This window comes from Acartia tonsa, chromosome 3 (assembly GCF_053477335.1).
Source record: "Acartia tonsa isolate MP-2025a chromosome 3, ASM5347733v1, whole genome shotgun sequence".
Classification (NCBI taxonomy): domain Eukaryota; kingdom Metazoa; phylum Arthropoda; class Copepoda; order Calanoida; family Acartiidae; genus Acartia; species Acartia tonsa.
The window spans coordinates 5,327,182-5,355,103 of record NC_137262.1 but is presented as its reverse complement, the minus strand read 5'-3'; the positions used below and the strand labels follow the sequence as shown (position 1 = coordinate 5,355,103).

The 27,922-nt window shown below is 30.1% G+C and overlaps 1 protein-coding gene across 2 annotated transcripts in view; it reads left to right on the top strand.

Annotated features, from left to right (window-relative positions):
- The window catches only part of LOC145313128 (chloride channel protein C-like), a 115,966-nt gene that overhangs the window by 52,807 nt on the left and 35,237 nt on the right, over positions 1-27,922 (top strand). For both annotated transcript variants that reach the window (XM_080152401.1, XM_080152400.1), the window contains exons 10-15: positions 1,715-1,857; positions 2,169-2,316; positions 7,679-7,765; positions 15,912-16,051; positions 20,430-20,522; positions 20,971-21,085. In XM_080152401.1, coding sequence (XP_080008527.1) covers positions 1,715-1,857; positions 2,169-2,316; positions 7,679-7,765; positions 15,912-16,051; positions 20,430-20,522; positions 20,971-21,085 — 726 coding nt within the window. The remainder of the gene's footprint in view (positions 1-1,714; positions 1,858-2,168; positions 2,317-7,678; positions 7,766-15,911; positions 16,052-20,429; positions 20,523-20,970; positions 21,086-27,922) is intronic.

Sequence of the window (27,922 nt, the reverse complement as noted above, 5' to 3'; positions counted from 1 at the left end):
TATGTACTTGACTATTAAGTATCCAAACTTACTCAATAATCCCCTTCTTACACAACCAGGGGAAGTTGTATGAATATATTCAACTGAGAAATTCGAGTTGCCACATGGGGACTAGAACTTGAACTCTCATCGCCGTAACTCAGTGCGTTACCACTGAGCTACGACGCCAGGGAGGGATTGAAATACGCTGATACCCACCGTTTTATAAAAATGCAAAAACTTTGGGTACTTTTACCAAATTTTGATTGGTTTACTCAAAATTGGTAGTGTCCAAACATTTCAACCAAAGATAAAAATCTACAGAAGGTGTAATCTTGATTAACCACATTGGGTATGCAAATCAATTTATCGTCCATTGTCTTATCTCTTAATAACCTAAAAACTACAATTCATATTCAAGTGACCTATCCCTAGTTCCCTGATGTATTCAACACATAAGAGAGGATTTCTTAACTCAGATAAAGAAATATTTATAGTTCAGTAGATGGGGTTTTTACAATGTACCATAACTATCATAAATTTATTTATCCTCATATTTTGCAGCAAAGAATCTCGTAAAGTGGTCCTCGTTATCTAACAAATAAACTTACGATTTTCTAAATTTGATGTTTAAAACCCATCAAAATATATCTTTATTTATAAAAAAAAAACTAGGCTATGACCTTAGACGTCTCTAGGAGTACTTGAAGTGGAAGAAGGAGTCAATCACTCATATTCAATTTTAGATTTTTTAAGTAAATAAAAAATCGTTATCTTATGAAGGTAGTGATTCCTTCCCCTAAATAGTTATAAACCATATCGGTTCAGCGGTTAGCAAGATCCTCCAGTACACACAGACAGACACAGATCATATTACTTTTCTTATAGGAATGTTTAACTTGAATAAAGACACACTTTAAAGCAGCAGCCACATAATAAAAAGAAGCATTCATACACCATATCTATCTGGGACAACTGCAAACTTATTTTCAGTTGTGTTTATAAAATCATATGGTTTTCATTTAAATTTTAGGATGAGTGTTTTTAAAAATCATTCAATGAAAATTTATAAATAATAGAAATGAGTCAACAAATAGAGATGATTTAATAGTTAATTTATCGCATTGTATTATAGACTGCTTTCCGCGGATATTAAAATAAAAATTATTTGATTAAAACCAGAGCTGGATCTTTAAATCATTTAAGTGGTGAGCCAGATCTGGGTGAGCCAAATTTCAGCCAATCACAGCGCGGCATTTCATACAATGCTGTGCTCTCATGGTGGAAAGTTGGTTCACCCCGATCTGGCTCACCACTAACATGATTTAAAGATCCAGCTCTGTGTTGTTAGCCCTGAGTGAGAGAGGGAAAATTTTAATCTACTGAATGGGTGATTTTGTTTATCATCATTTGGGATGTATATTTTCCATTGTTTTATCCCTTTTGATTTCTGGTGTACACCATACTATCTCCACATAAGAGTTCTTTGACTCTACATAAAATATATACTGAACAAGAATGACAATATACTTAATGGCAAAATTAAAAACATACTTTAGTCCTCATTTTTTGGTCAGTAATGTTTTTCAGTTAGAGGAGAGTGGATGGGATAAACGGGGTAGATGAGGGGGTATCGTTTTATTAGACAGCTGTAAGGACTAATTTATTAGAGAAGGCGAAAATATGGTGCAACATCCAAGTAATTATATATCAATTAAAATTTTGTTTAATTTAGAATCGAATACCGAAGTGAATATCCAATTCTACATCTACCCCGTGACTGAGTACCGCGTGGAGCCTGTGAATGGGACGGTGCAGGTTCATAGGAATGGTTCTTACAGCGAGCTGGCCACTCTCTTCTACGGCACGGGCGAACAGGTGTTATAATTTATACCATACTAGCAGACACAGATCTAGAGGCCTCTTGAATAGAGGAAATTTTTAATTTTATTTTCAAAAAGAAAAAGTTTAGTTGAGTACAGAAAATTAATTGATTGGAATACACAAATAGAACTTAGGCACAGAAAATTAATTTATTGGAATACACAAATAGATCTTTGGCTTTTATTCTAAAGCTTTTTTTGCACATCTATAATTTAAACTATATCGGTTTAAAGGTTATCGAAATCATAAGTTACAAACAAAAAAAACTTTACTTCTTTATCTAGCAAGATGATTAATGTATTTAGGCTGTCTACCATCTGTACAGTAAGAACACCCACAAACAGTTTGGGTACACAAGCATGGCTGCCATGTTGATTATCTACTTCTTTGCAAGCTGTTGGTCTGCTGGAACTTACATCTCTTGTGGTATTGTAGTTCCTATGCTTCTTATAGGTAAGTATTCTAAACAGGGAGGGAGGAGACATTCGGATGTTAATTACCAGAGCTGGATCTTTAAATCATTTTAGTGGTGAGCCAGATCGGGGTGAGCCAACTTTCCACCAATGAGAGCACAGCATTTTATGAAATGCCGCGCTGTGATTGGCTTAAATTCGGCTCACCCCGATCTGGCTCACCACTAAAATGATTATAAGATCCAGCTCAGGGTTTTAAAAGAATAAGACAATGGCCGATAAACTGATGTACATCCCCAACGATAAGGCACAAAATTACCCCTTCTCTAGATTACAATAAGTGATTGAAACTTTCATACGCTCAATTTATGGAAACAGCCAATAAAGTTCCCAAAGTTATTAGGTACATGAATCAGAAAACATTATAATAAAACTTTCGGGACTAGTGTAATAAACAGCGTAATAACCCCTTTTTTCCTGGTTAACCATACTGATACCCAAAGTTTTATAACATCTTTAGTTTGTTGGCTTAAAAATTTAGAAAATTTTACTGCATTTTTTATTGGTTATTATAAAGCTAGTAGTGTCCGAAAGTTATAACCATATCCTTGTTTTTTATCTTTGGGAATGTATATATCAACTTTGGGAATGTATATATCAACTTTGGGAATGTATATATCTACTTTGGGAATGTATATATCTACTTTGGGAATGTATATATATATCAACTTTGGGAATGTATATATCAACTTTTGGAATGTATATATCAACTTTGGGAATGTATATATCAACTTTTTGAATGTATATATCAACTTTGGGAATGTATATATCAACTTTGGGAATGTATATATCAACTTTTGGAATGTATATATCAACTTTGGGAATGTATACATCAACTTTGGGAATGTATATATTAACTTTGGAAATGTATATATCAACTTTGGGAATGTATATATCAACTTTAGGAATGTATATATCAACTTATCGTTCATTATCTTAACCCTTCAGATCCATGATTTTTTTTGATTGATTGTTTTTATTTAAATTTTGTATAATCTTAGTTTAGATACCTAGAGTTTCAAAGCTTATTAATAAAACAAAATTTATAAACTTTTAGAGTAAATATAATTTACAGTGCAATTTTTTCTCCATTATTTAAGATATCTACTACCTAGTACCGTTGGATTAGAGTAAAACACAAGAGAGAGAAAGGGTTAAATAACTGTATCTCCCCATCGCAACTGCCTTGTGGTGCAACCTTTCTATTGGGTCATTGAAAATCAACCAATGGTGTCGCTTATATTAACACAGTCAAGTAGCATAAAATAATTTAGAAGCAGAGGTCTTTGAAAAAGGAAGAGAGGTAGTTATTTGTATATACATTTATGCTATAGATCTGTTACCCATGGTATTCAACACCCAAAATTTTGGTGGTATATTAAATTGTCGTCCATTGTCTTAACCCCGATGGTTTATGTTACACCAGTTTGATTATTGTGGGATTAAAAGATAATTTTATACTCTGACAACTACCATCATCAATCACGGCCGAGTTCTAAGGTCCATTATCAACTCCAAGTTACTAAAGAGTTTTTGACTTTTCTTTGAAGAAAAATCCTTATGAAATTTCTTTAAAAACCAGCTGAGATCAAACCTTACGATTATCTTGGTTCTTTTTACTATCTAAGACAGGAAAAAATTAAGGAAAAGAATAGAATAAAAACCACGGACAAATAATTCAAAAATAGATCAAGTAACATATTGGTCTTTTGTTTAAACTAAATGTTAAAAAGCAAAGCAATGACAATTTAACAAAATTATTTAAGGTAAAAATTATACAAAGTAATATAGAGAAATATTGGGCATGATAAATTTATTTAAAATTGTTTAAAGTTTAGAGATTTAATATTAATAACATTAGCTGGCTCATAAAAAGGTTCTTTTAGTGACAGTTTAGGACTTTAATTAAAGAGAATCTATGCTGCTAATTGAAAAGCGCAATAAAGCGTTATAAAATATACATTAAAAGAAAAATTTAGCCTATTGTTAGGTTATTGATATGATAGTGCTTTAATAGATTGGTTCATTTTTATTTCATTATATCAGGTGAAAGTAAAGTTTTTACATAGAAACCATATTCCTTTATCCTGTATTAAAGCTACAAGAGTGAGTGACAGATTGAGTAAAGCTCTGCTAAGTCGATAACAGTGCGAGGCTTAGGATGCCAAGGAAGCTTATTCTTAAAAACAGTTTTTGAAATGCTTCATTGCAAGTTTAATCAATCATTTACACCTAATAAATGGAAGTAGATAGAATATACGTGGATATTATGAAAGGGGCAAAATTGTCGTCATTTTTTGTTGCTAACATGGAACTAATTTTTTTGTCAGGTGAGGTAAAGGGAGTGGATGTTGGGTATCGTTATTTTAGCCAGCTGCAAGTTTCACTTTATTAGAGAACTTTATTAGAAAATCTGATTCAAGTAATAAGATCCAAGTAATAACTCAAAATACTCATAGAATCACAGCTCCAGACTCTAATGCTTTAATAATTCAAAATTCAGTAAAAGCAAAGAGCTTAATAATAAAACACATTCTTTTTTTATACTGAGCTTGATCTTTAAAGATCAAGCTCTGATTGATAAAGCAGAGTTATAGAGATGCTGCGCAACAAAACTATGAAAAGAAAAATATTAAAGTGGTATTCAGTGTGTTTTTTTTTATGAGATCTTTTTCGAAAGAAATTTTACCCCACTTATTGTTATCATAATTTAATGATTAATGACTTATTTTCTTTGTTTTTTAATGCAATTAATAAAACAACAACAAAATATTACAGTTTTTGTTTAAAAAGTACAGTAAAATGTAAAATTCAAAACTTAGGTGTCAACATCTAAAAATGATTTTAGCGCATTTTTCTTATGTTCAAATCTTCTACTTTTTGCAAGATACTTTTTAACAAAATTTGTCAATATCTTGAAAAATGTGCGGCTTAACTTTCCATCAATCCATACAAATATTTTAGATTCAAGTTTCTCTTGGAATAAATTTTGTGGATAAACACACTCTATTTATTGTTTCATATGTAGATTATATGTATCTTATTCTAGTTAAATATCCTATCATATAGAGTAGTAGGTTTTTTTTGTCTGAAGCTTAAGATTTCAATCTAAATTGATTGTGTTGTCTTTTGGATTAAGTTTCACATAGGCTCTGAGATGGTTTTAAATTGTTTTCTGCGTCTCTTCTTACCCCTTACAATACAGAGCCCATTTATGCTAAGGGCGCAGTCACTAGTATCTAATAAAGATTTTAGTTTAAGATTTTAAAAGTTGTCTATGATTTACCTGTACAAAGAAATGCTTTCCTGCAGGAGCTGCTATTCAGCCAATTAATTCTAATTAAAATTGCCGCGTAATTTGATATTTTGTTGGAGTAAGGTTGGAGTAAAACTTGTTTTTTAATGTAACTGAAGAGGGATTGATAAGAAGGGGGGGGAAAGGGGAAGGGAGTTGTGGGGAAATTTTCCTTTAGGAATTGTTTGTCAGAATAAATTTCCCTTTTCCTTGCTTTCCTGTAAATTTGAATAATTAGCCCGTTTAAAAGTTAAAATATTACCAACTGTCTTTCTTAATTTAATTTTTTTTTAAATTGTTGTTTTAGGAATTATATAAGTGTGTTTTAAGCAATTAGAATAAAAGTATTTAACAAGGTACTGTATATTTGTTTTTACATAAATGATATTCATTATCAAATATTTTGTATAAATGAATTGTCCATTTAATGATGGTTTCTTTACAAACTAAATACAGGTGTTTGTTTTTTCATGGAAATGGGAACAGGTCTTTTGGAGAAAAATCAATTAATCGTGATAAAACAAGGATGACAACATCCATAAAAACGAAGCACTGAAACGGTAGGACAAACGGACATAAACACTTGTATAGTGTCTAAACTGAATAATCAGAATATAAAAGTATAAGAGTCAAAGCAAAATTGTAAATAAATTTGTTGAAAACTGCTTGATACAGGATAATGTTTATGGACATACTTACATTTTTAGGACTTGATTATAGAATTGCTTTGCTTAAATATTGTTCTTTGTTGTCCCAGGAATCAATATACCAAAAATCAGATGAAACGGATAATTAGATCACATAAATTTTTTTTTTTTTAAAAGTAGAAAAATCACAACATGTTTAAAATGGACGTACGGACATTCTGGTAATGATTATAAAGTTGCTACGCTTTCTAAATCGTACCTAAATACTACAGGAATCACCATGCAAAGTTTAAAATCGATAGGACAATTCTAACATGCCTAAATTAACGAATAAAAGCTATCTATCTCGGACGGACGTACGGACGGACAGACGGACCGACCCTAATTATAGAAAAGCTTCGCTTTTAAAAATTAATACATGACAAGATCAAGAAAGATTACATTTAAGCAGTTAGGGAGAGTACATTGGGCTTTTTATAACACTAGTCCCCAAAGTTTTATGATAACGTTTTCTTTTTCGTTAGCTTAACAACTTTGGGGATTCTTATTGAACTTTGATTGGTTGGTTCATTAAATTAAGTCTCCATTAATTGTAATCTAATATAGGGGTAATTTAGTATATCATAATTGAGGATGTACATCAATTTATCATTGTTTTATCCTTTTAGATTACTGACATTAAAGTTAGGTCCATCTAGATACTGATATTTGTACCAAAGATTAAGATTTTTCCTTTTCTTTGATTCCTGGATTGATTATTGAATTATTAATGCGCTGATTTCCTGGGGGAAAATTTAAATCATTTAGTGGAAAATTCCTATAAATTAGGTTTACTAATTCCGGTATTTTAGTTAATTCATTTTTGTTAGTTGTGCAGCTACTCTATATAAATAGAGTATAAGTTAAATTATCTAGATAACTAAATACTAGATAACTAAAATGCTTTGCTGATTTGATTATACATATTAGAAATGATTAAATATTATAATATATGAGCAATAATGATCATAGTTGATAATTTGTTATATAATAAAATAATAATTCATTTTTTAAAAACAAATGATCCATTACCTATCATATATAGGAGCGTTGTTGTTTAGTTTAGATATGTACGCTGTACATTAAAATTCTAATTCTTCATAAATTATTTAATTTGAATAGGTCTTTTTTCTTAGATTAAGTTTGTAATTGTGTTTCTTTGATTTAAACAAGGCTTTTGATTAATCCCACCTGATCTCATGTAGTCAAAATTGAATTTTAATCTGTCTTATATAGTTTCTCTTCTGTGGAGAAATGCAATTTTTTCCATTGAAATTATTTTGTATTTAAAATTTTAAGGGGTGCCTTCTTTGGGGTTTAAACTGGTTTACTGGAAAGTAAATTTTAATCATATCATTTAGGTGGTCTATACGGAAGGATGGTTGGAAGATTACTAGTGGACCAATTTGGTGTACAGACAACTAAATACTGGGCTTGGATGGATCCAGGTAAAATTGTTGGAATAGGACAACTATATTCTTGTTATACAAAGTAGTACGCCTTTTTTGCCTCAAGCTTTAGAGTGCCATAACTACAGAACCAATTAATTCTAAATTTAGGAAAATCTTCTCATAGGTCCAGGGATGGTTTTAGGCTATTTGATTTTCAGATTTAGGTATTGGGAAGGTTTTAGACTATTTTTTTAGCTTTCAAATACAGATCCTCTAGATGCTATGGCCGCAACTAGTAATATTACGCAAAGTTGGACAGTTTATAGTGTGTAATTTTAAAGCAGTGTTTAGTTGACCGGCCAAGTGAGTTCTTTTTTCCTGAAAAATCTCTATAATGAAACTTAGATTTTGAGCTATTTCCTGTAAGGTGGAATATCTTAGAATAATCTAAAATAATAAGTAATTGAACTATTAAAGTTTTCACAAAAATCTTACTTTTTTCTAATATACAGAATTTAAAGAATGCTTTAGAAGATAAAAATGTTTACCAAGAATTGTATTCATTTACCGCTTAAAAGATTTTAATATTTACAACGTTCTATCAAATTCTTGGGACAGACGCTGGAAGGAGAAAAATCCAAGAAATCTGAATAAAATGTAGTTTAAGATTTAGATTCAAACCTGTAAAACTGAATCTTTTTTTTTTTTTTCAAGAATGGTAGAAATATTGTGTTTCCTTTTTTTTCAAGACATCAAATGTTTTATTTTTTAAATTCTGAAAATGAATGGCTATTAACAATATACCACATTACTGTACCATGCCGACACAAATTATCTTAGACCAGACTCACAGTGCGTATGAAGGTGCTTTGACTTTTGTGTCAGAACCTAAATTGGGACATAGTGCAATAAAATCTAAAATGCAGTCGTTTTTGAGAAAATTAGATTTTAAAATTTCAAGTTCAATTTTCATCCGCTAGGAGTGGTTTTATGAAGAACTTTATAAAAGCAAACTTGTTCAAAATCTTAAATATATAATCTTTGCTTTTCTTGTCATGACTTTGCAGTAACTTCTAGTGGATGAAAATTGAAGCTGAATTTCATGATAAGTACAAAACAAACAATTTAAAACATTCTTTTTAATTATAATGTATAAAATGTATACAAAGTTTATAATAACCATAATTCTCTCCTCATGGGGTGTGACATATTCAATTAATTAAACATTGTCCACTAATTCTAGCCACAAAATTTGCAATTTAACTTTCTTAGACGTACACAAAAGTTTACAAATTATTTTGGCAAAATTAGGTTTACACACAGAAAATTTACTGAAATACCTTCTTTGAAAAATATTGAGATTGATTTTAGCTGTGGAGTGCACAAGGTGTTGACCTCCCCCCACCCCCCCCCCCCTCCTCCCTTTACTGTAAAATAAAACCGAAGGGGCGTAGGAGACAAACAGACATCAAGAGTGGTGTTATTTTTATTGTCCCTTGGATGTTACAGGGAGAGACACCTAAGGTGGTATATCAACCCCCCTTAATTTTGTGGGGGTGTGGATACATCCCCCTTTTGCACCTTTTTTAAAAAAAAAGATAAAGCATAAAACAACAAGAGAATGCTCTGCAAATTTGTATTAATTAGTTGTATACTGTTTAATGTGGAAAAAATGTTGTCTGTTCAAGTTCAATAGCCTGAAATAAAATTCAATAAAATTGGAGAATATGTCACTAAAATAATATTTTTATTAATATTATTACACAAGTTTTAGACATTTTAACAAATATGTCTATACTATTGCTTTAGTAAAAATTAGTAAAATATTTTTTTAAATTTGATTTAGGTACAAAAATCACTAAATATTAAATTCTCTTGATTTAGCCTAATCTAATTATAATTAAGCATTTACTGTACTTTTTCTTCTTCAATCAGTTAATGAACAAGAAAGATTATATTGTATTAATTCTATAGAGTAGCCTTGCTAACATCTTTTTTTTAAACTGAGATTCAATGTAACCCTGACAACTTTTTGACACTTTAAATAAACCCCTCTTTATTATTTTTTTTATTTTGGATATTATATGAACGGTTGTCCGTTCTTTAGAAGTGTTGTCATATCAATAAAGTTTGTGTGTATCAATTTTAAAATTAATATCGCAAGCAAAGTTATTCTCTGGTAATTTATATGTCTTTGAAACTTGGAAATTATGAAGATAATGTTTTAATTCAGTAAAATTTTGCCATAATAGATATTGTATAAGTTGAATAGTTTTTACAATAGTTTAGATTTATATTTGAAAATTAAATTAATTTTCCATAGGTTAGATTAAGCTTGTATCCTAAGAGATGAAATATTCAGAATCATAGAAATCAAAATCAGAAGAAAAAATCCAACCAACACAGTTTTTTTTTGCTTTCAATTTTTACATAATGTACTCTCAATGCCAAGTTTGGTTTCTTGTCGACTTGAAAAATTTTTCAATTAAAGTTTTGACATTCTTTGCCAAACCGCACTGACACTTTACACATTTACAGGGTGACAGTTTACACATTTACAGGATGACAGTTTACACATTTACAGAGTGCCACTTTATATATTTACAGGGTGACACTTTACACATTTACAGGGTGACACTTTACACATTTACAGAGTGCGACTTTAAATATTTACAGGGTGACACTTTACACATTTACAGGATGACAGTTTACACATTTACAAAGTGACACTTTACTCATTTACAGAGTGCCACTTTAAATATTTACAGGGTGACACTTTACACATTTACAGGATGACAGTTTACACATTTACAAAGTGACACTTTGCACATTTACAGAGTGCCACTTTAAATATTTACAGGGTGACACTTTACACATTTACAGGATGACAGTTTACACATTTACAGGATGACAGTTTACACATTTACAGAGTGCCACTTTAAATATTTACAGGGTGACACTTTACACATTTACATAGTGACACTTTACACATTTACAGGGTGACACTTTACACATTTACAGGGTGGCTCTTTACACATTTACAGGGTGACACTTTACACATTTACATGGTGACACTTTAAATATTTATAGGGAAATACTTTACACATTTTCAGGGTGACACTGACACTTTACACATTTACAGGGTTACACGTTTAATATCTAAAAGGGACATTTTACACATCATAGTGACACTTAACATATTTACAGGGTGGTACTTTAGACATTTACTGGATGGCACTTAAATATCCTCACCCTGTATGTATATATGTAATATATTATAATATATGTGTGGGAAGTGTATATATGTCAAACTTTGTTATATTGACAAATTTCTAGACCTCACACCTCAACACTTTAAATCAAAAATTCTTCAGATTAAATTTGAATTTCATATTTTTTTAAATGTATATATTTTTAAGATTGTTTTATCAATAAATAATTAAAAAGGACATTCAATAAAAGTAAATTAATCAATCAAGGGAAGAAATATTAAAATAGGCTTTAATTAAAAACTGGAAATCCTAAAAATCAACGAACCTTGGGGGTTAAAAGGCGGAGAAAATAGCATAAATCCAATTTGAAAATAAACCATCGCGATCTACTAAATTTTACAGAAAAAAACACAAAAAAAAAATTCTAAAAGATCAATAAACTTTATTGAATAAATTAGTATCATTTACACTAAAAGAAAATTACATATAAATAAGAATACACATCCTAATTTTTTTATTCCATTTACCATTTCTAAAAATCTCTAAAAAGCTGAAAAAACTGAAAGAGAAAGTAGATTGAAAAAAGCTAAAGAAAGTGTTCATATCAAAAGGTAAAAAGTCAACAACATTGTTAACTTTTGTTGTTGTATTATCTATAACTAGAGGATACGCCACTGGGGGTATCAATTGGCACTTAAAGGAAAGTGAGAGGCGATCTCTCTTGGGAAAAGAGACATAAAGCTTTATTGTAAAGAAGAAGCATATAGGTTTCGTGGTTAGCGAGATCCTTCAGTGCACACAAACAGACATTCTTGTTCATGCCATAGTTTGTTGAGGAACAAAAAAACAAAATCTAAGATATTTGCTGAACTAAAACATATTTTTGTTGGATTCTATTTTCACCTCTTGAAGCAAATATAATTCAATTCTAACTTCTTTCACACAACCTAACACCATATATATAATACATATCAAATATATAATATAAAGGGTGAGCAAAAAAAAATGCGTACCTTTTTAAAATTGAAATTGCGCGGCTTGTGTTAATAGTAAAAAAATGTTATGCATATCGTTAGAACCGCTATAAAGTCTATTTTTAGGAAACATAAAAATGATTCCTGTGCTACGCATAGTTTAGGAGCTACGTGTTAAAATGTCCCAACTGACTTAAAACTTGACTTGCGAGTAAATTTTGGGACATTTTACCTTCTGGCTCCTAGATTATTTGTAGCACAGGAACCGTTCTTATATTTCCAAAAAATACAGTTCATAACAGTTCTAACGGTATGCGTAACATTTTTCTACTATTACCACAAGCCTCGCAATTTGAAATTTAAAAATGTAAGCATCTCTTTTTGCAAAATATCTTCTCTAATTTTTAGTTATATTTTAAAATTTACTCGCAAGTCAAGTTTTACATCAGTTGGGACATTTTAACATGTAGCTCCTAAACTATGCGTAGCACAGAAATCGTTCTTATACTTCCAAGAAATAGACTTTTTAGCGGTTCTAACGGCATGTGTAACATTTTTCTACTATTAACACAAGCCGCGCAATTTGAATTTTAAAAAGGTACGCATTTTTTTTTGCTCACCCTTTCACTAGTTGCCGGAAGGAAAAAGCAGTTTTTTGAAACAGGCTCTCTGAGATTATTACAGATTCTGATATATACATATATAGACTGATGAAAAATGCAAAAAACGAAAATAAAAGCGTTCCTTCTTGGGAGAAAATCCGGTAAATTTTTTTAGCTATTTTTAACCTAAAATTCACATTGGCAAGCCTGCAAAGAAAAATACAGACATTATAAACATGTCATTGCTCAGCACCTAGAAGTGGTATAAAAATGCTACGTATACCATTGGAAAGCTCATAACCTCTAGTTTTTATAATGGTATATAACGTTTTTGTACTATTATTAGGTTTTGAGCTATCCTCTGAAGTATACTCAAGTTTAGAAAATGCAGTTTTTTCTTAAATTTTAGTTGGATACCTTTTTAAAATTATATTGCTTAGCACTTAACAGTTATATAATTATTTTACATAGGTATATTTTGGGTATATTCAATTTTAGCTTAATTAAAAATAGCATAGATGTCCAAGGGGCGGGGTAATGGGGCGATTATTCCCCTCAAACGAATTTGGGGGTGCCGTAGGCACCCCCAAAAATTTTTTCATTTTACCCCCCCCATTTAAAATTTACCCCTACCCTGGGGGTGCCGTAGTCACCCCCAACCATTTAGGAGGGGGTATTTACCCCCCCCAAACAATTTTGGGGGGGTAAATACCCCCCCAAAATAGAAAATCTTTAACAAAAAAAAATTTTTAATACTAAATTTTTGATAAAATTTAAATTACCCCCCCCAAAAATTTTACCCCGAGGGTAAATTTTGGGGGGGGGGGGGGAAATTTACCCCTGCCAATAGATTTCAGGGGGGGGTAATTACCATTTTACCCCCCCCCCCAAAACCGAATTACCCCCCCCTTAAAAAAATTTTACCCCCCCCAAAATAAAAAGCTTGGACGCCCCTGAAAAATAGTCTTTAAAATGTGTGTAGTTTGACATTGTAGTAAGAACCAAGGAGGGAGGGGGGGGGGGGTAGTTTATACACTTATAAACCAAAACACAAATATTGTAAGTTATGAGCCTATTTTTAAAGATATCAAGATGATTTTTTAATTTAAAATTTATTCACACAATTGAGATACATAGCCACTAAATATTTTGCCCTGGCTGTTTGGACTTGTTGTTATAGTTATCAAATGGTTCTTTTTCATTTTTTTTATATGATTGGATCTACCTGTTTTTTGGCACTTTCCTTCTTGGGGCATGTGGGGTAAAAAGCCCCTAAAACACTAAAATTTTAAGCTATGAGATTATTTTTAAAGATAACAAGCTAATTTTTCTAATGTAAACATTTTTCACATAATTGAACTAAGTAGCTATTACAGATTTCATTTTGGCACTTTCCTTCTAGAGTCTAATGGGGTAAAACATCCCCCAAATACAAATATTATGAGTTCTGAGCTTATTTTCAAAGATATCATGTTGAACTTTAATGAATGATTAGGTATTTAGTTCAGTTATTTGAAAAAAAGTTTTCATTAACAAAATCAGCCCAAATATTTTTAAAAAGCCCAGAACTTAAAGTTTTAGTAGTTTTGGGGGCAGTTTTACCCCACTAGCCCCTAGAAGGCAAGTGCCAAACTTGGGGTTTACTGGTAGATTTAATCATATAAGAGATTTTACAAAAATAATCAGGTTGGTAACAAGCCCAAACATCCAGAGCAATATTTATTACTAAATTTCATTACCTATAAGTATATAAACTCCCCCCCCCCCCCCTTGGATTTTATAATTTTACAATTGAAGGTGTTTCATCCCACTAGACCCTAGAAATAAAGTGTTAAGATTAAATCTTTAGTGGCTATGTATCTCAATTATGTGAATAAATTTTAAATTAAAAAAAAAAACTTGATATCTTTAAAAATAGGCTCATAACTTATAATTTTAGTGTTTTGGGGGCTGTTATACCCCGCTAGCACCAAGATGGAAAGTGGCAAAATGAAATCTTTACTGGCTACTTAGCTCAATTATGCAAAAAAAAAGTTTACATTAAAAAAATTAGCTTGATTTCTCTACAAATAAGCTCATACCTTAGATTTTAGTGTTTTTGAGCTGTTTTACCCCACTAGCCTCTAGGATAGTGCCAAAATTTAATTTTCAATATTTTCACTGGTAGATTTAATCATATAAGAGATCTTACAAAGAGAATTGGGTTAATAACTATAACAACAAGCCCAAAAACATCCAGAGCAAATTTTATACTGAATTTTATTGACTATAAGTGTATAAACTCCCCCACTCCCTTCTTGTTTCTTACTACAATGTCAATCTATACACATTTCAAAGAATATTTTTAATTAATCTAAAATTGAATGCACCCAAAATATACAAATATACCTATATAAAATAATTATATAACTCCTAGGTGCTAAGCAATATAATTTTAAAAAGGTTTGTGTAACAAGTATCAAACTTAAAATTCAAGAAAAAACTGCATTTTTAAAACTTGAATATATAACTTCAGAGGATAGCTCAAAAACTTATAATAGTACAAAAACGTTATATACCAATATGAAAACTAGAGGTTATGAGCTTTCCAATGGTATATGTAGCATTTTTATACCACTTCTAGGTGCTGAGCAATGACATGTTTAAAATGTCTGTATATTTCTTTGCAGGCTTGCCAATGTGAATTTTAGGTTAAAAATAGCTTAAATCTTTTTCCCGGATTTTCTCCCAAGAAGGAACGCTTTTGATTTTGTTTTTTGCATTTTTCATTAGTCTATATATGTATATATCAGAATCTGTAATAATCTCAGAGAGCCTGTTTCAAAAAACTGCTTTTTCCTTCCGGCGACTAGTGCTTTATATGTGTACCAAACATCTATCTATCTATTAAATAGTCTGAATTAGTTATAAAACTTTCCTAGTTTTTAGTATTTTCAGTATTGCAACTATTCCAAATCTTGGGAGTGTCCAATATACTTAAAATCTACAAGTTTTATATGAAGAACCAGTCAAATTGTACATTTATTCACAATACCATCCAAATGCCGTCTTGTATACTTGCAGACAGTTTAAATAGGGATATCCTAGTTTCAAGGACGTCCAAGCTTATTTTTAAAGGGTGGTAAAATGAGATATTTAAAAGGTTTGAGGAATATAATCTGATGTATTTTGTTTAATTTTGAGGGGGGTAAAATGAAGGATTTTAAAGGTTTGAGTAGAGTATTCTAATGTATTTTTTTTTAAATTGGCAGGGGGTGGGGGTAAAATGAGGGGTTCTTGAAGGGGGTAACTAATGAAGTTTTAAAAACTTTAAGTGAGTAAAATGAGGGGTTTCAGCGTTTGAGATGCGTCAAAAACCCTTTACTCACCCTCTTGGACAACTATACCCAGGTTTATTTTTTTTTTTTTTTTTCAGGTGCCTTTGCTCTTCTCGGTTCAGTCTCATTTTTTGCTGGTGTAACACGGCTCACCATCTCTCTCACTGTCATCATGGTGGAAATTACCAATGATATTCACCAGCTTCTACTTATCATGATATCTATCATGGTAGCTAAGGTATACACTTAGATAGATAGATAGACAGATAGATAGATAGATAGATAGATAGATATAGATAGTAACCATCTCTCTCACTGTTATCATGGTGGAAATTACCAATGATATTCACCAGCTTCTACTTATCATGATATCTATCATGGTAGCTAAGGTATACAGTAGATAGATAGATAGTTAGATAGAAATATATAGATAGATAGTAACTATCTCTCTCACTGTTATCATGGTGGAAATTACCAATGATATTCACCAGCTTCTACTTATCATGATATCTATCATGGTAGCTAAGGTATACACTTAGATAGATAGATAGACAGATAGATAGATAGATAGATAGATAGATATAGATAGTAACCATCTCTCTCACTGTTATCATGGTGGAAATTACCAATGATATTCACCAGCTTCTACTTATCATGATATCTATCATGGTAGCTAAGGTATACACTTAGATAGATAGATAGACAGATAGATAGATAGATAGATAGATAGATAGATATAGATAGTAACCATCTCTCTCACTGTTATCATGGTGGAAATTACCAATGATATTCACCAGCTTCTACTTATCATGATATCTATCATGGTAGCTAAGGTATACACTTAGATAGATAGATAGACAGATAGATAGATAGATAGATAGATAGATATAGATAGTAACTATCTCTCTCACTGTTATCATGGTGGAAATTACCAATGATATTCACCAGCTTCTACTTATCATGATATCTATCATGGTAGCTAAGGTATACACTTAGATAGATAGACAGATAGATAGATAGATAGATAGATAGATAGATATAGATAGTAACCATCTCTCTCACTGTTATCATGGTGGAAATTACCAATGATATTCACCAGCTTCTACTTATCATGATATCTATCATGGTAGCTAAGGTATACACTTAGATAGATAGATAGACAGATAGATAGATAGATAGATAGATAGATATAGATAGTAACTATCTCTCTCACTGTTATCATGGTGGAAATTACCAATGATATTCACCAGCTTCTACTTTTCATGATATCTATCATGGTAGCTAAGGTATACAGTAGATAGATAGATAGTTAGATAGAAATATATAGATAGATAGTAACTATCTCTCTCACTGTTATCATGGTGGAAATTACCAATGATATTCACCAGCTTCTACTTATCATGATATCTATCATGGTAGCTAAGGTATACACTTAGATAGATAGATAGACAGATAGATAGATAGATAGATAGATAGATATAGATAGTAACCATCTCTCTCACTGTTATCATGGTGGAAATTACCAATGATATTCACCAGCTTCTACTTATCATGATATCTATCATGGTAGCTAAGGTATACACTTAGATAGATAGATAGACAGATAGATAGATAGATAGATAGATAGATATAGATAGTAACCATCTCTCTCACTGTTATCATGGTGGAAATTACCAATGATATTCACCAGCTTCTACTTATCATGATATCTATCATGGTAGCTAAGGTATACACTTAGATAGATAGATAGACAGATAGATAGATAGATAGATAGATAGATATAGATAGTAACCATCTCTCTCACTGTTATCATGGTGGAAATTACCAATGATATTCACCAGCTTCTACTTATCATGATATCTATCATGGTAGCTAAGGTATACACTTAGATAGATAGATAGACAGATAGATAGATAGATAGATAGATAGATATAGATAGTAACCATCTCTCTCACTGTTATCATGGTGGAAATTACCAATGATATTCACCAGCTTCTACTTATCATGATATCTATCATGGTAGCTAAGGTATACACTTAGATAGATAGATAGACAGATAGATAGATAGATAGATAGATAGATATAGATAGTAACCATCTCTCTCACTGTTATCATGGTGGAAATTACCAATGATATTCACCAGCTTCTACTTATCATGATATCTATCATGGTAGCTAAGGTATACAGTAGATAGATAGATAGACAGATAGATAGATAGAAATATATAGATAGATAGTAACTATCTCTCTCACTGTTATCATGGTGGAAATTACCAATGATATTCACCAGCTTCTACTTTTCATGATATCTATCATGGTAGCTAAGGTATACAGTAGATAGATAGATAGTTAGATAGAAATATATAGATAGATAGTAACTATCTCTCTCACTGTTATCATGGTGGAAATTACCAATGATATTCACCAGCTTCTACTTATCATGATATCTATCATGGTAGCTAAGGTATACACTTAGATAGATAGATAGACAGATAGATAGATAGATAGATAGATAGATATAGATAGTAACCATCTCTCTCACTGTTATCATGGTGGAAATTACCAATGATATTCACCAGCTTCTACTTATCATGATATCTATCATGGTAGCTAAGGTATACAGTAGATAGATAGATAGTTAGATAGAAATATATAGATAGATAGTAACTATCTCTCTCACTGTTATCATGGTGGAAATTACCAATGATATTCACCAGCTTCTACTTATCATGATATCTATCATGGTAGCTAAGGTATACACTTAGATAGATAGATAGACAGATAGATAGATAGATAGATAGATAGATATAGATAGTAACCATCTCTCTCACTGTTATCATGGTGGAAATTACCAATGATATTCACCAGCTTCTACTTATCATGATATCTATCATGGTAGCTAAGGTATACAGTAGATAGATAGATAGTAAATATATAGATAGATAGTAACTATCTCACTCATGATAGAAATTGATGATATCCAATAGTTTGTACTTATCATGATATCTATCATGGTGGCTAAGGTATACAGTAAGATAGAAAGTTAGAATAGATAGATAGACAGATATATAGATAGATAGTAACTATCTTTCACTGTTATCATGGTGGAAATTACTAATGATATTCACCAGCTTCTACTTATCATGATAGCTATCATGGTAGCTAAGGTATACAGTAGATAGATAGTTAGATAGAAATATATAGATAGATAGTAACTATCTCCCTAACTGTTATCATGGTGAAAATTACCAATGATATTCACCAGCTTCTACTTATTGTGATATCTATCTTGGATAGCTAAGGTATATAGTAGATAGATAGACAGATAGAACAAATATTTACTTAGAGATAGATAGATATAAAAGATTAAGGTATTAAAAAGAAAGACAAGCATTAAAATATATATATATAATATTTTATTCTTTTTTAAACTTATTGTAATAATACTTTTATGCAATTTGAATCCAAAATCAATAAAGAATATTAATATTATTGATAGACATTAAAACTTTTGATTTGTTATTCAGTAAATTTTCATTTGCATTTATTTATGACTTTTACTAATGGAAATGATGTAATTTGACGTACTTTGACTTTATCAACGCATTTAAGTGAAAACTATTCTATACACAACACCAATCTTGACCAATGTTAGAAACATGCAGAGATGTAGGGGACATTGACCTGTTAATTACAATGGTATCCAAAGTTTTTCACTATCGTTATCTTATTTATTGACTCAAAATCAAACTAATAGTGATCAAACTTTTTATACATTAAATTTGATAAACAGAAGGTACAATATGTTTATCATTATTGGGATGTATCAATTTATTGTCCATTATCTTGTCTTTTAAGTTCCCTGAATACTTAGCTAGATGCATTTTTGTGTTATGGACTCTTTGTATAGTAACCATCTATAACTAAACTCTTTGTATCTTGCACTTCTTTTGTTCAAATATTTCAATTTTCAGAAGACACGTTGTAATATACACTAATATTGTTAAAAAAATCAGTTTTATAGTGGACTCTTTATATGATATCCTTTGTATCATGCCCTGCTAGAGTTCAAATATATCAATATTTAGTAGACTCTTTGCATCATGGCCTTCTATAATTAAGATATATTAATATTTTAGTGGACTGGAAACTTGTTAACTCATCCTATGTACCATGCCTTACTAGAGGTCAAATATATTTATATTTATGGACTCTTTGTATCATTCAATAATTAAAACTAATAAATATTTTAGTGGACTGGAGACTTGCTAACACATCCTTTGTATCATGCCCTACTAGAGTTCAAATACATTTATGTTATTGGACTCTTTGTATCATGGCCTTCTATAATTAAGATATATTAATATTTAAGTGTAATGTAGACTTGTTGACTCACTATTGTATTATGTCCTACTAAAGTTCAAATATATTTATGTTAGTGGACTCTTTGTATCATATTCATGGCCTTCTAAAATTAAGATATATTAATATTTTTAGTGGAATGTAGACTTGTTGACTCATCATTGTATTATGCCCTTTTTAGAATTTAAATATATCAATATTTAGTAGACTCTTTGTATCATGGCCTTCTATAATTAAGATATATTAATATTTTAGTGGACTGGAGACTTGTTAACACATCCTTTGTATCATGCCCTACTAGAGTTCAAATGTATTCCTTTCCTTACCCCTGAACCTATCCTTATGAAGGTAAAATGTTTTTAATTAGCTTTTATATTTCATTAGTGTTAAATGTTGGCCTAATGCTACATCATTTTTACAGCAATTTTTAATGATCCTCTTTAGTTTAGAAAAAGCGAAATAAAAGACAGTTGTTTATATATTGCCCGAACGTCCATCTCAGGCATAAGTTTGATTATGCTCCTTAAAAACACAGTCTCTACGGAATTATGATTCTACACGACCATTACGCAGTCTATATTATAGGATCTCCGAGTTATTTTTTAAAAATATTCTATATACATCTCTATTACATTTTACTGTTTTTTTTATCTATTATATAAGTTTGGTGTTACTGATCTACTAAAATAGTCCCAAAGCAGGTCCTAGAGTTAATTGATCAATATTTCAGGGCCATGCTATTTTTTCTAGAAATAAAATGTACAGTGAGTGAAGCAACTATATAATTATTATCTAGTGTGACGGTAGTGTGTTAAACCTGGACCTCTTTACTGCTCAAGACATTATGACACACCCTGTGAAGACAGTCAACATATTTGCCTCGGTACATAGCATTGCCAAGCTCCTTCTAGGTTAATACACCATTAACATTTAATTAATTCAATTTAAATGTAATTTTTATATTCTCTAATATAAAGTAGTAAGGCTTTTTTGTTTGTTGTTTAAGAATTTTTAACTTCTTAATTTCAGGGAACCTTCCCATAGGTCCTGGGATGATTTTAGGCTATTTAATCCTTAGATTTTGGTCTTTGAAAGGTTTAGGCTAATTTTTATTCTTCCAGACCCCTTCAAACGCATATGCTAGGAGCGCAACCACTACATAAGATTTATGAAGAAAAGCAAAAAAATGAGATATATTATTATACAGGCACTTCCTGGAAAAAGTGTCCTTATTGTACATAATCCAATATCTAATAATATTCAGGGAGTCATAGAACAATGATGCCGCGTTTGATGACATTTTTTATTATGAAAATGGCCCGTAGGATCTAAACAGAGTATATAACTTTATAATTCAAAATTTTAAAATTATTATTTTAGCCATTTCTATAATGTTTAATACACCTATAAAAAATGCATCAATTAATATACAGCAAAAAATGGATTTAAGATAATTTGTTTTTCTTCTATGAAGGCGGCCGTACCAACAAAAGCGAAAAAATTAAATAAATAGTTGTATACTCTGTTTAAATCCTACGGGACATTTTCATAATAAATAAAAATGTCAACAAACGCGGCATTCTTGTTATAAAAACCAATCTCAGGGAGTCATAGGACAATGATGCTTAAGAAAACTCTTTCTTTTATAATTACTGACTATCACAGACAGAATTCCATAATGATAATAATTATTTATACTCCATTGGCATATATCTGCATCCGTGTATATCATCATCATTATTCGTACTTATCCACAGACTTTCTGTCTTCCTGGCCTTTACAGTGATAGGTAGATAGATCATCAAAAACATTGGTGGTATTTTTAAGTCCTAAAATGTAAGTGTGTTCTTAAACAGTATTATGTAATTATGCAATTTTTCAACTTATTTATTCCGCTCAAGTTAATGTCCTTCCGTCTGATTTTAGTGATTTGCTTTTAAAGATGTTGTCATTCTTTGCTTAAGAAATACTTTTCCTACTAACATGTCGATATAAAAGTTAATTTGTATAACATTTCATTCGACATTAAATGACCAAAAACCTATAATTGAGATTCGAGAATTTTGAGAATCTGTTGATGCTTCTAAAATGACATCTTTTTGTATGACTCTATTAATCATATTTTGTTGTCTTTATATTTAGTTATTAATCCTACTTGTCCTGGGCTGTGTTTTGTTCATTGGAATATTGGAAATATTGATTATTTACTAAGTATATTTGCGATTACTTTTATTTAATGAAATCTTCCAATTTTTAACATGTACAAAACGGCCTGCTTAATTGCTTCAAGATCCATGTCAGATCTATATAGGAAATAAATGTCTATAAACGAGCTCAAGTTTTCCAAGGAATATATGATTAAAACTCATAGTGCTCCAATAATCCATAATAAACTCTCATTGCCCAGAACGATAAGACCCATTATTTTACTTTATTAAAAATAAATTCATTTTTTTCATTTCATGTTGCTATTTACCTTATATTGATGTATTTAATTTCTAATCATAAAAAAGAAAATTTAAATTTATAATATGATAAATTTAAGAAAACTATGTTTTAAAAGAATTCGATTGTGGCGACATTTTGTGTGTTCAAATATTAAACTAAAATTGTAATCATCATCATTAACCCTTTGGTGATGGTAATGTAAAGAAAAAAATATAATTTAAAAAAATCTTTTAAAAATCATTTAAATTATTAAATATTTACTTTCTTTTAGATAGTAGTGCCGGGTGAGGAAAATAGATTTATTGAGAAATAGATATGCATATAGAAAACTAGCCAATAGGGAGATAATTATATCGAGCCAACTCTAGTTATATTATATTACTGCGAATATTAAAAAATATACACAACAGCCAGGACGGACCAAGGTTTTATAATTCAGGGCGTGAGGGGACTTTGCACTGTAAATATTTTTGCCCAAAAGATTTTTTTTATAAATCACGTTTACTTATTTGCTGGTTTAATAACTTTGGAGACTTTTATTAGATGGTACAAACAAACAACGTCAAACTTTTTCACCAATAATTCAATAATAATTGTTTGTATACTTCATTTTCTCGTCAAAACAATAATTTCTTAATGTATGATATGTACACAATATCATAAGCTAAACAAACTTTTTTTTTTTAAATGACCTCTAGACTGGGAAAATATTTGGCAGTAAAACAGTCTTTCCTCAACAAAATCCCTTGTCCAATATTAACCAGGAAATATTTCAAGAAGAAAGGAAAACATAAACAGAAAAATAAATAACTGTGCTGTAACATATCTACATTGCTATTTCATATATTTATTATCTTCTAATTACATCCTATATTCTATATAGATCCCATGATGTCTGTAAAAGAGAATTAAAATCAACCTTTCTAAATCTCACTTAATCTTCCTAATTCTAATAAATTTAACCTAATTTAATTTAACAAACAGAAAAAATAATTTCCTTTCTTTATAGTTAAAACCAAAAAATGTGTACTGGGCAGAGTTTTTATTTAACAATTCATCAAGTGACAGTCATTCAGATAAACCCAAATAATACATATAACTTTTGCATAACACTTGGGAAAATAATAGTTATTAATTGCATTGTATTATACACACCTTTCTGCGGATAGTAATATGTAAAATTTTAAGATTAAACCAGTTTTGGTTTTAACTGATAATAATTTTATGATTTTGATATCCATCGAAAATTGTCTGTAATACAATGTTATCCTACTGAACATATTTGGTTTTCCAATTTAAGGAGGCTTCATATAGGTCCCATGATCGTTTTTTGCCATCTTATTTTTTGTTTAAAGCCTTGAAATTTTTTTGACTATTTTCTGTCCCCTTTTAATTCCTATGAATGCAGGGCAACTAGCGGCTCTGGGAGCAACGGCTATAATAAAATAAAGGAAGTGACTCAATTAAATAAAAAAAACAGACTTTTCTTCCTCAATTTTTACTACTTAATTCTTGAAAATTTAAGATATTGATAGAAATTGATAACTACGCATTTTTGTGTAAAATTATTTAGAGCATTTTTTTCTTGCATTACATTGGTATAACAGAAATATATAAAAGAGATAAAAACAAACAAATCTATCTTGATATATATTACATATATACAAACATATGGGAAAACAAAAACTACAAATCTTTAAAGTTTCCTAATTTTAACAAAACTTTGCTCCAACTGTTGATAGCGATTAAATGTTTTTTTTGGATAGTATTGCAACTTTTCGTCCGTAAGTTTAAATACAATAACAAAAAAAATATAATTAAAAATTTCACTTATGTAGACAAGACAGAATGGTTTCTTTATGTAACATAGCAAAAAATAGAGTAATAAAATATCCAAAGCATATATGAAAATGTGTATAAAAACAGTTCTGTATAAACTGAATAAAGCTTACAAAAACAACCAGTTAGTTAATAACAAAATATGACCTTTAAAAACATGTTGATCTACACTATCAAGATAATTATTCTATATTATTATTTATTAGCAAAGGATGAAAACTATCATAGCTATCACTTGCTTACCAGAGTTGGTTTTTAGAGTGGCCAATGCTTTGATATTACAGTTAGATATACTATTGTCTGACAGGTTTTCTTATGTTATGATACTGTGACCCTGAATCTTTGGAAAGCTTGAAGATGTTGAAAGTTTTGCCGATATTTTGTTGAGAATCAGTGGTTAGGGTGATAAGAAAAACAAAAACATCAAAAAATATAAAATTTCTAAAATACTATGTTAATTCATAAAAAAATAATAATAATACTAATAAAATGTTAGATATATATTTGATATAAAACAAATATAAAGCTTTAACCAGTGTAAAGCAAAAATCTAATGAAACATTATTTGTATTGTCTTAAGAAGTTCCAAGTTAAATATCTTTTGAATTTAGGCTATCACAACTTATAAGTATAAGCAATCAATCAATCCTATCATATAAATTAGTAAAGTTGTGTGTAGTGAAGGATCTTGCTAACCGCTGAACCAATAAGGGTATCCTTTACAGTGAAGCTTCTTATAGGTACAGTAAGGGCTCAAAAAATATGATTGGAGAGAGTGCCTTTAACCTATCAAGAGGAATTGTCCCTAAAAAACAAATTGAGGGTCGATTTCCTATCCCATTCCACAAGTGTCCCTAGAAGCCTCTAGTTGCTTAGCCGCTAGTGCTTGTATAAGGCACTAATCTATTGCTCTGATAAACCTTTAAAGAAAAATAAAAGACCATTTTGGCTTCAATTATAAATTTTACAATGGGGAGATAAATGATTGTGAAATAATTTACCTGTTAATAAATTATTTCTCCTCAATATCTGGATAAAAAACCATGTACTGTGTAAACCCAGTGAATCAGTTTTTCCAGATCCTATCCTGCAACTGATGGTTTTTATGAGCACAGATTGGCACTAAATTACCCTGGTTAATAGCTGGAGCAACCAAAATAGAAAAGAAAAAGTGAGATGGATGGATTCCAGGATGAGATGAGCAGGGAGGGAGGAACAATTACACATTAATTACTCCAAATAGATTGTGTATGGCACTTAATTGATATCTGATAGTAATAAAGATTAGTAATATATATATTCTTTGTTATTTTCTTTTTTTCATTCATGAATATAAGGAAAACAAATATTAATAATCCTATTATATAAAGTAGTAAGCGTTTTTTGTCTGTCCCAAAGGATCTTGCTACCCGCTAGACCGATATGGTTCTCCTTTACAGTAAAGCTCCTTATAGGTCCTGGAAAGGTTTTAAACTATTTTTTTTACTCTTTAGAAACTCAAACTTAGAATGGGATGAGGTCGACTTTTTCCCATCCAACTTTAAGTGCACCTAGAGGCTTCTAGAGGCGTAGCTGCTAGTTAATAGTAAATATAATTTCCATATTTGCTTTGGAACCAATTAATATCTGTTGGATTGCAACCGGTTCTTAGTGATACTAAAAAAATCATGTATAACATTGTATTACAGACAATATTCTATGGTTATCAAAATCCAATAAATTTGATATCAGTTAAAACCAAAAATAATTTAATCTTAAAATTTTTCATATTACTATCCACAGAAAGGTGTGTATAATACGATGCAATAAATAATTATAATTTTTTCAAGTTGGTTATGCAAAAGTTATATGTATTACTTGGGTTTGTCTGAATGACTGTCACTTGATGAATTGTTAAATAAAAACCCAGCCCATTTTGCTACCTATTATGCTTTATCTATGAAGAAAGTAAATTATTTTTCTGTTTGTTAAATCAAATTAGGTTAATTGTCTTAGAATTAGGAAGATTAAGTGAGATTTAGGAAGGTGATTTTTATCCTCTTAATTTTTTTGAGAGTGATTTTTTTGTCCATATTTCACTTATCTGAGAAAAAGGAAAATGATTTCTGTCCTTTTTGGGATTGACTTATTTCCTTCATATGATCCAAAATTTTTTGCTTTACTTTAAGTACATATGAACTTCCTGCAATTAAAGAAAAACAATCTACTTAGGTATTAATATTTTCTTATTTTCTATTTCTTATTAGCAATATTTTCAAGGTGGTAAACAAATCCTATTTTGGTTTTGACAAGCAGAGAAAGACCAATTACCTTGTCAATAATATTGTATGGAAAGGAAAGAAATCAATTAGATATTTATACCCACATTATGAATGTGTATACATAAATAACTCCTTCTTGGAATGTGAGTTAGAAACTTGGAAGGTAACTGAGATTTAGTTACTAAAGCCAATGTAAAGCCATAGAAATATACATTTTTTAATATGCAAAGTAGCACCACTTAAGAAATTGTATTTTTTTTCAATTACATATTTTGTAAAGTTTATTGTTTTAAAAATAATCCTTAGAAGGTTTAAATAAAGGTTTCAGCATCTTAGGGAGGGAGGCAGTAAATAACCATCTCATAAGTAATAAGCAAGATTTTAATTCATAAAAGTACAAATTTAAATATAAGGGATTTTTACCTTACTTCTAGTTACTTCCTACAATGTGTACAATCAGGTTGTTTTACAGTGTCTAAACCTCTGTTCCATGTATGGGAGATGTATTTAATTCATGAGTAGGCATGTAGACACAAACAATAAAAAGCTATTACTCAAAATATAGAAACAAGAAAACAATAATAGGCTTAACAACTCACTATTACAAACTTGCACTAGTTTCCTAAAAATATTTTCTTTGAGAGAAAAAAAGTAGAATTTGCAACATTTGAATGTTTAAATCTAATCTAAAAGATAAAAATAATAAACATATAAAATTATGAAACTTATATAAAGATATTTCAGCAGTAATATGGTAGTTTTTTTTGTTAATAAAACCTATATTTTATGAATAATGAAAATACAAATTTAAGAAAAAATATACCTCAAAATTTATTATAAAAATGTTATATAGACAAGGCTCTAAATATGTAAAGGTTAATCAGGTAGCTGTCAAATTATGATTAATACCCAGAAGAATATACAATCACTTGCATATAACTCCAGACATTATAGCATACAAGCATAACTTATTACTCTATTAAGAGTATAAAGAAGAGGAATAAGATCCTATCTATTAAGGCCTCTGTTTTTTTCCCAAATACTGAAAAGAAATACATATTGGACTTCCTAAAGGTCAAAATAAATTATTTTAGAAAAGTGATGTGTATACTAATAGTTTTGCTAAAGTAAACAAGGTCAATTATTTACATAGAAATAACAATAGTGTTATAGATGAATTAAAAAGTTATTATGTTAAAC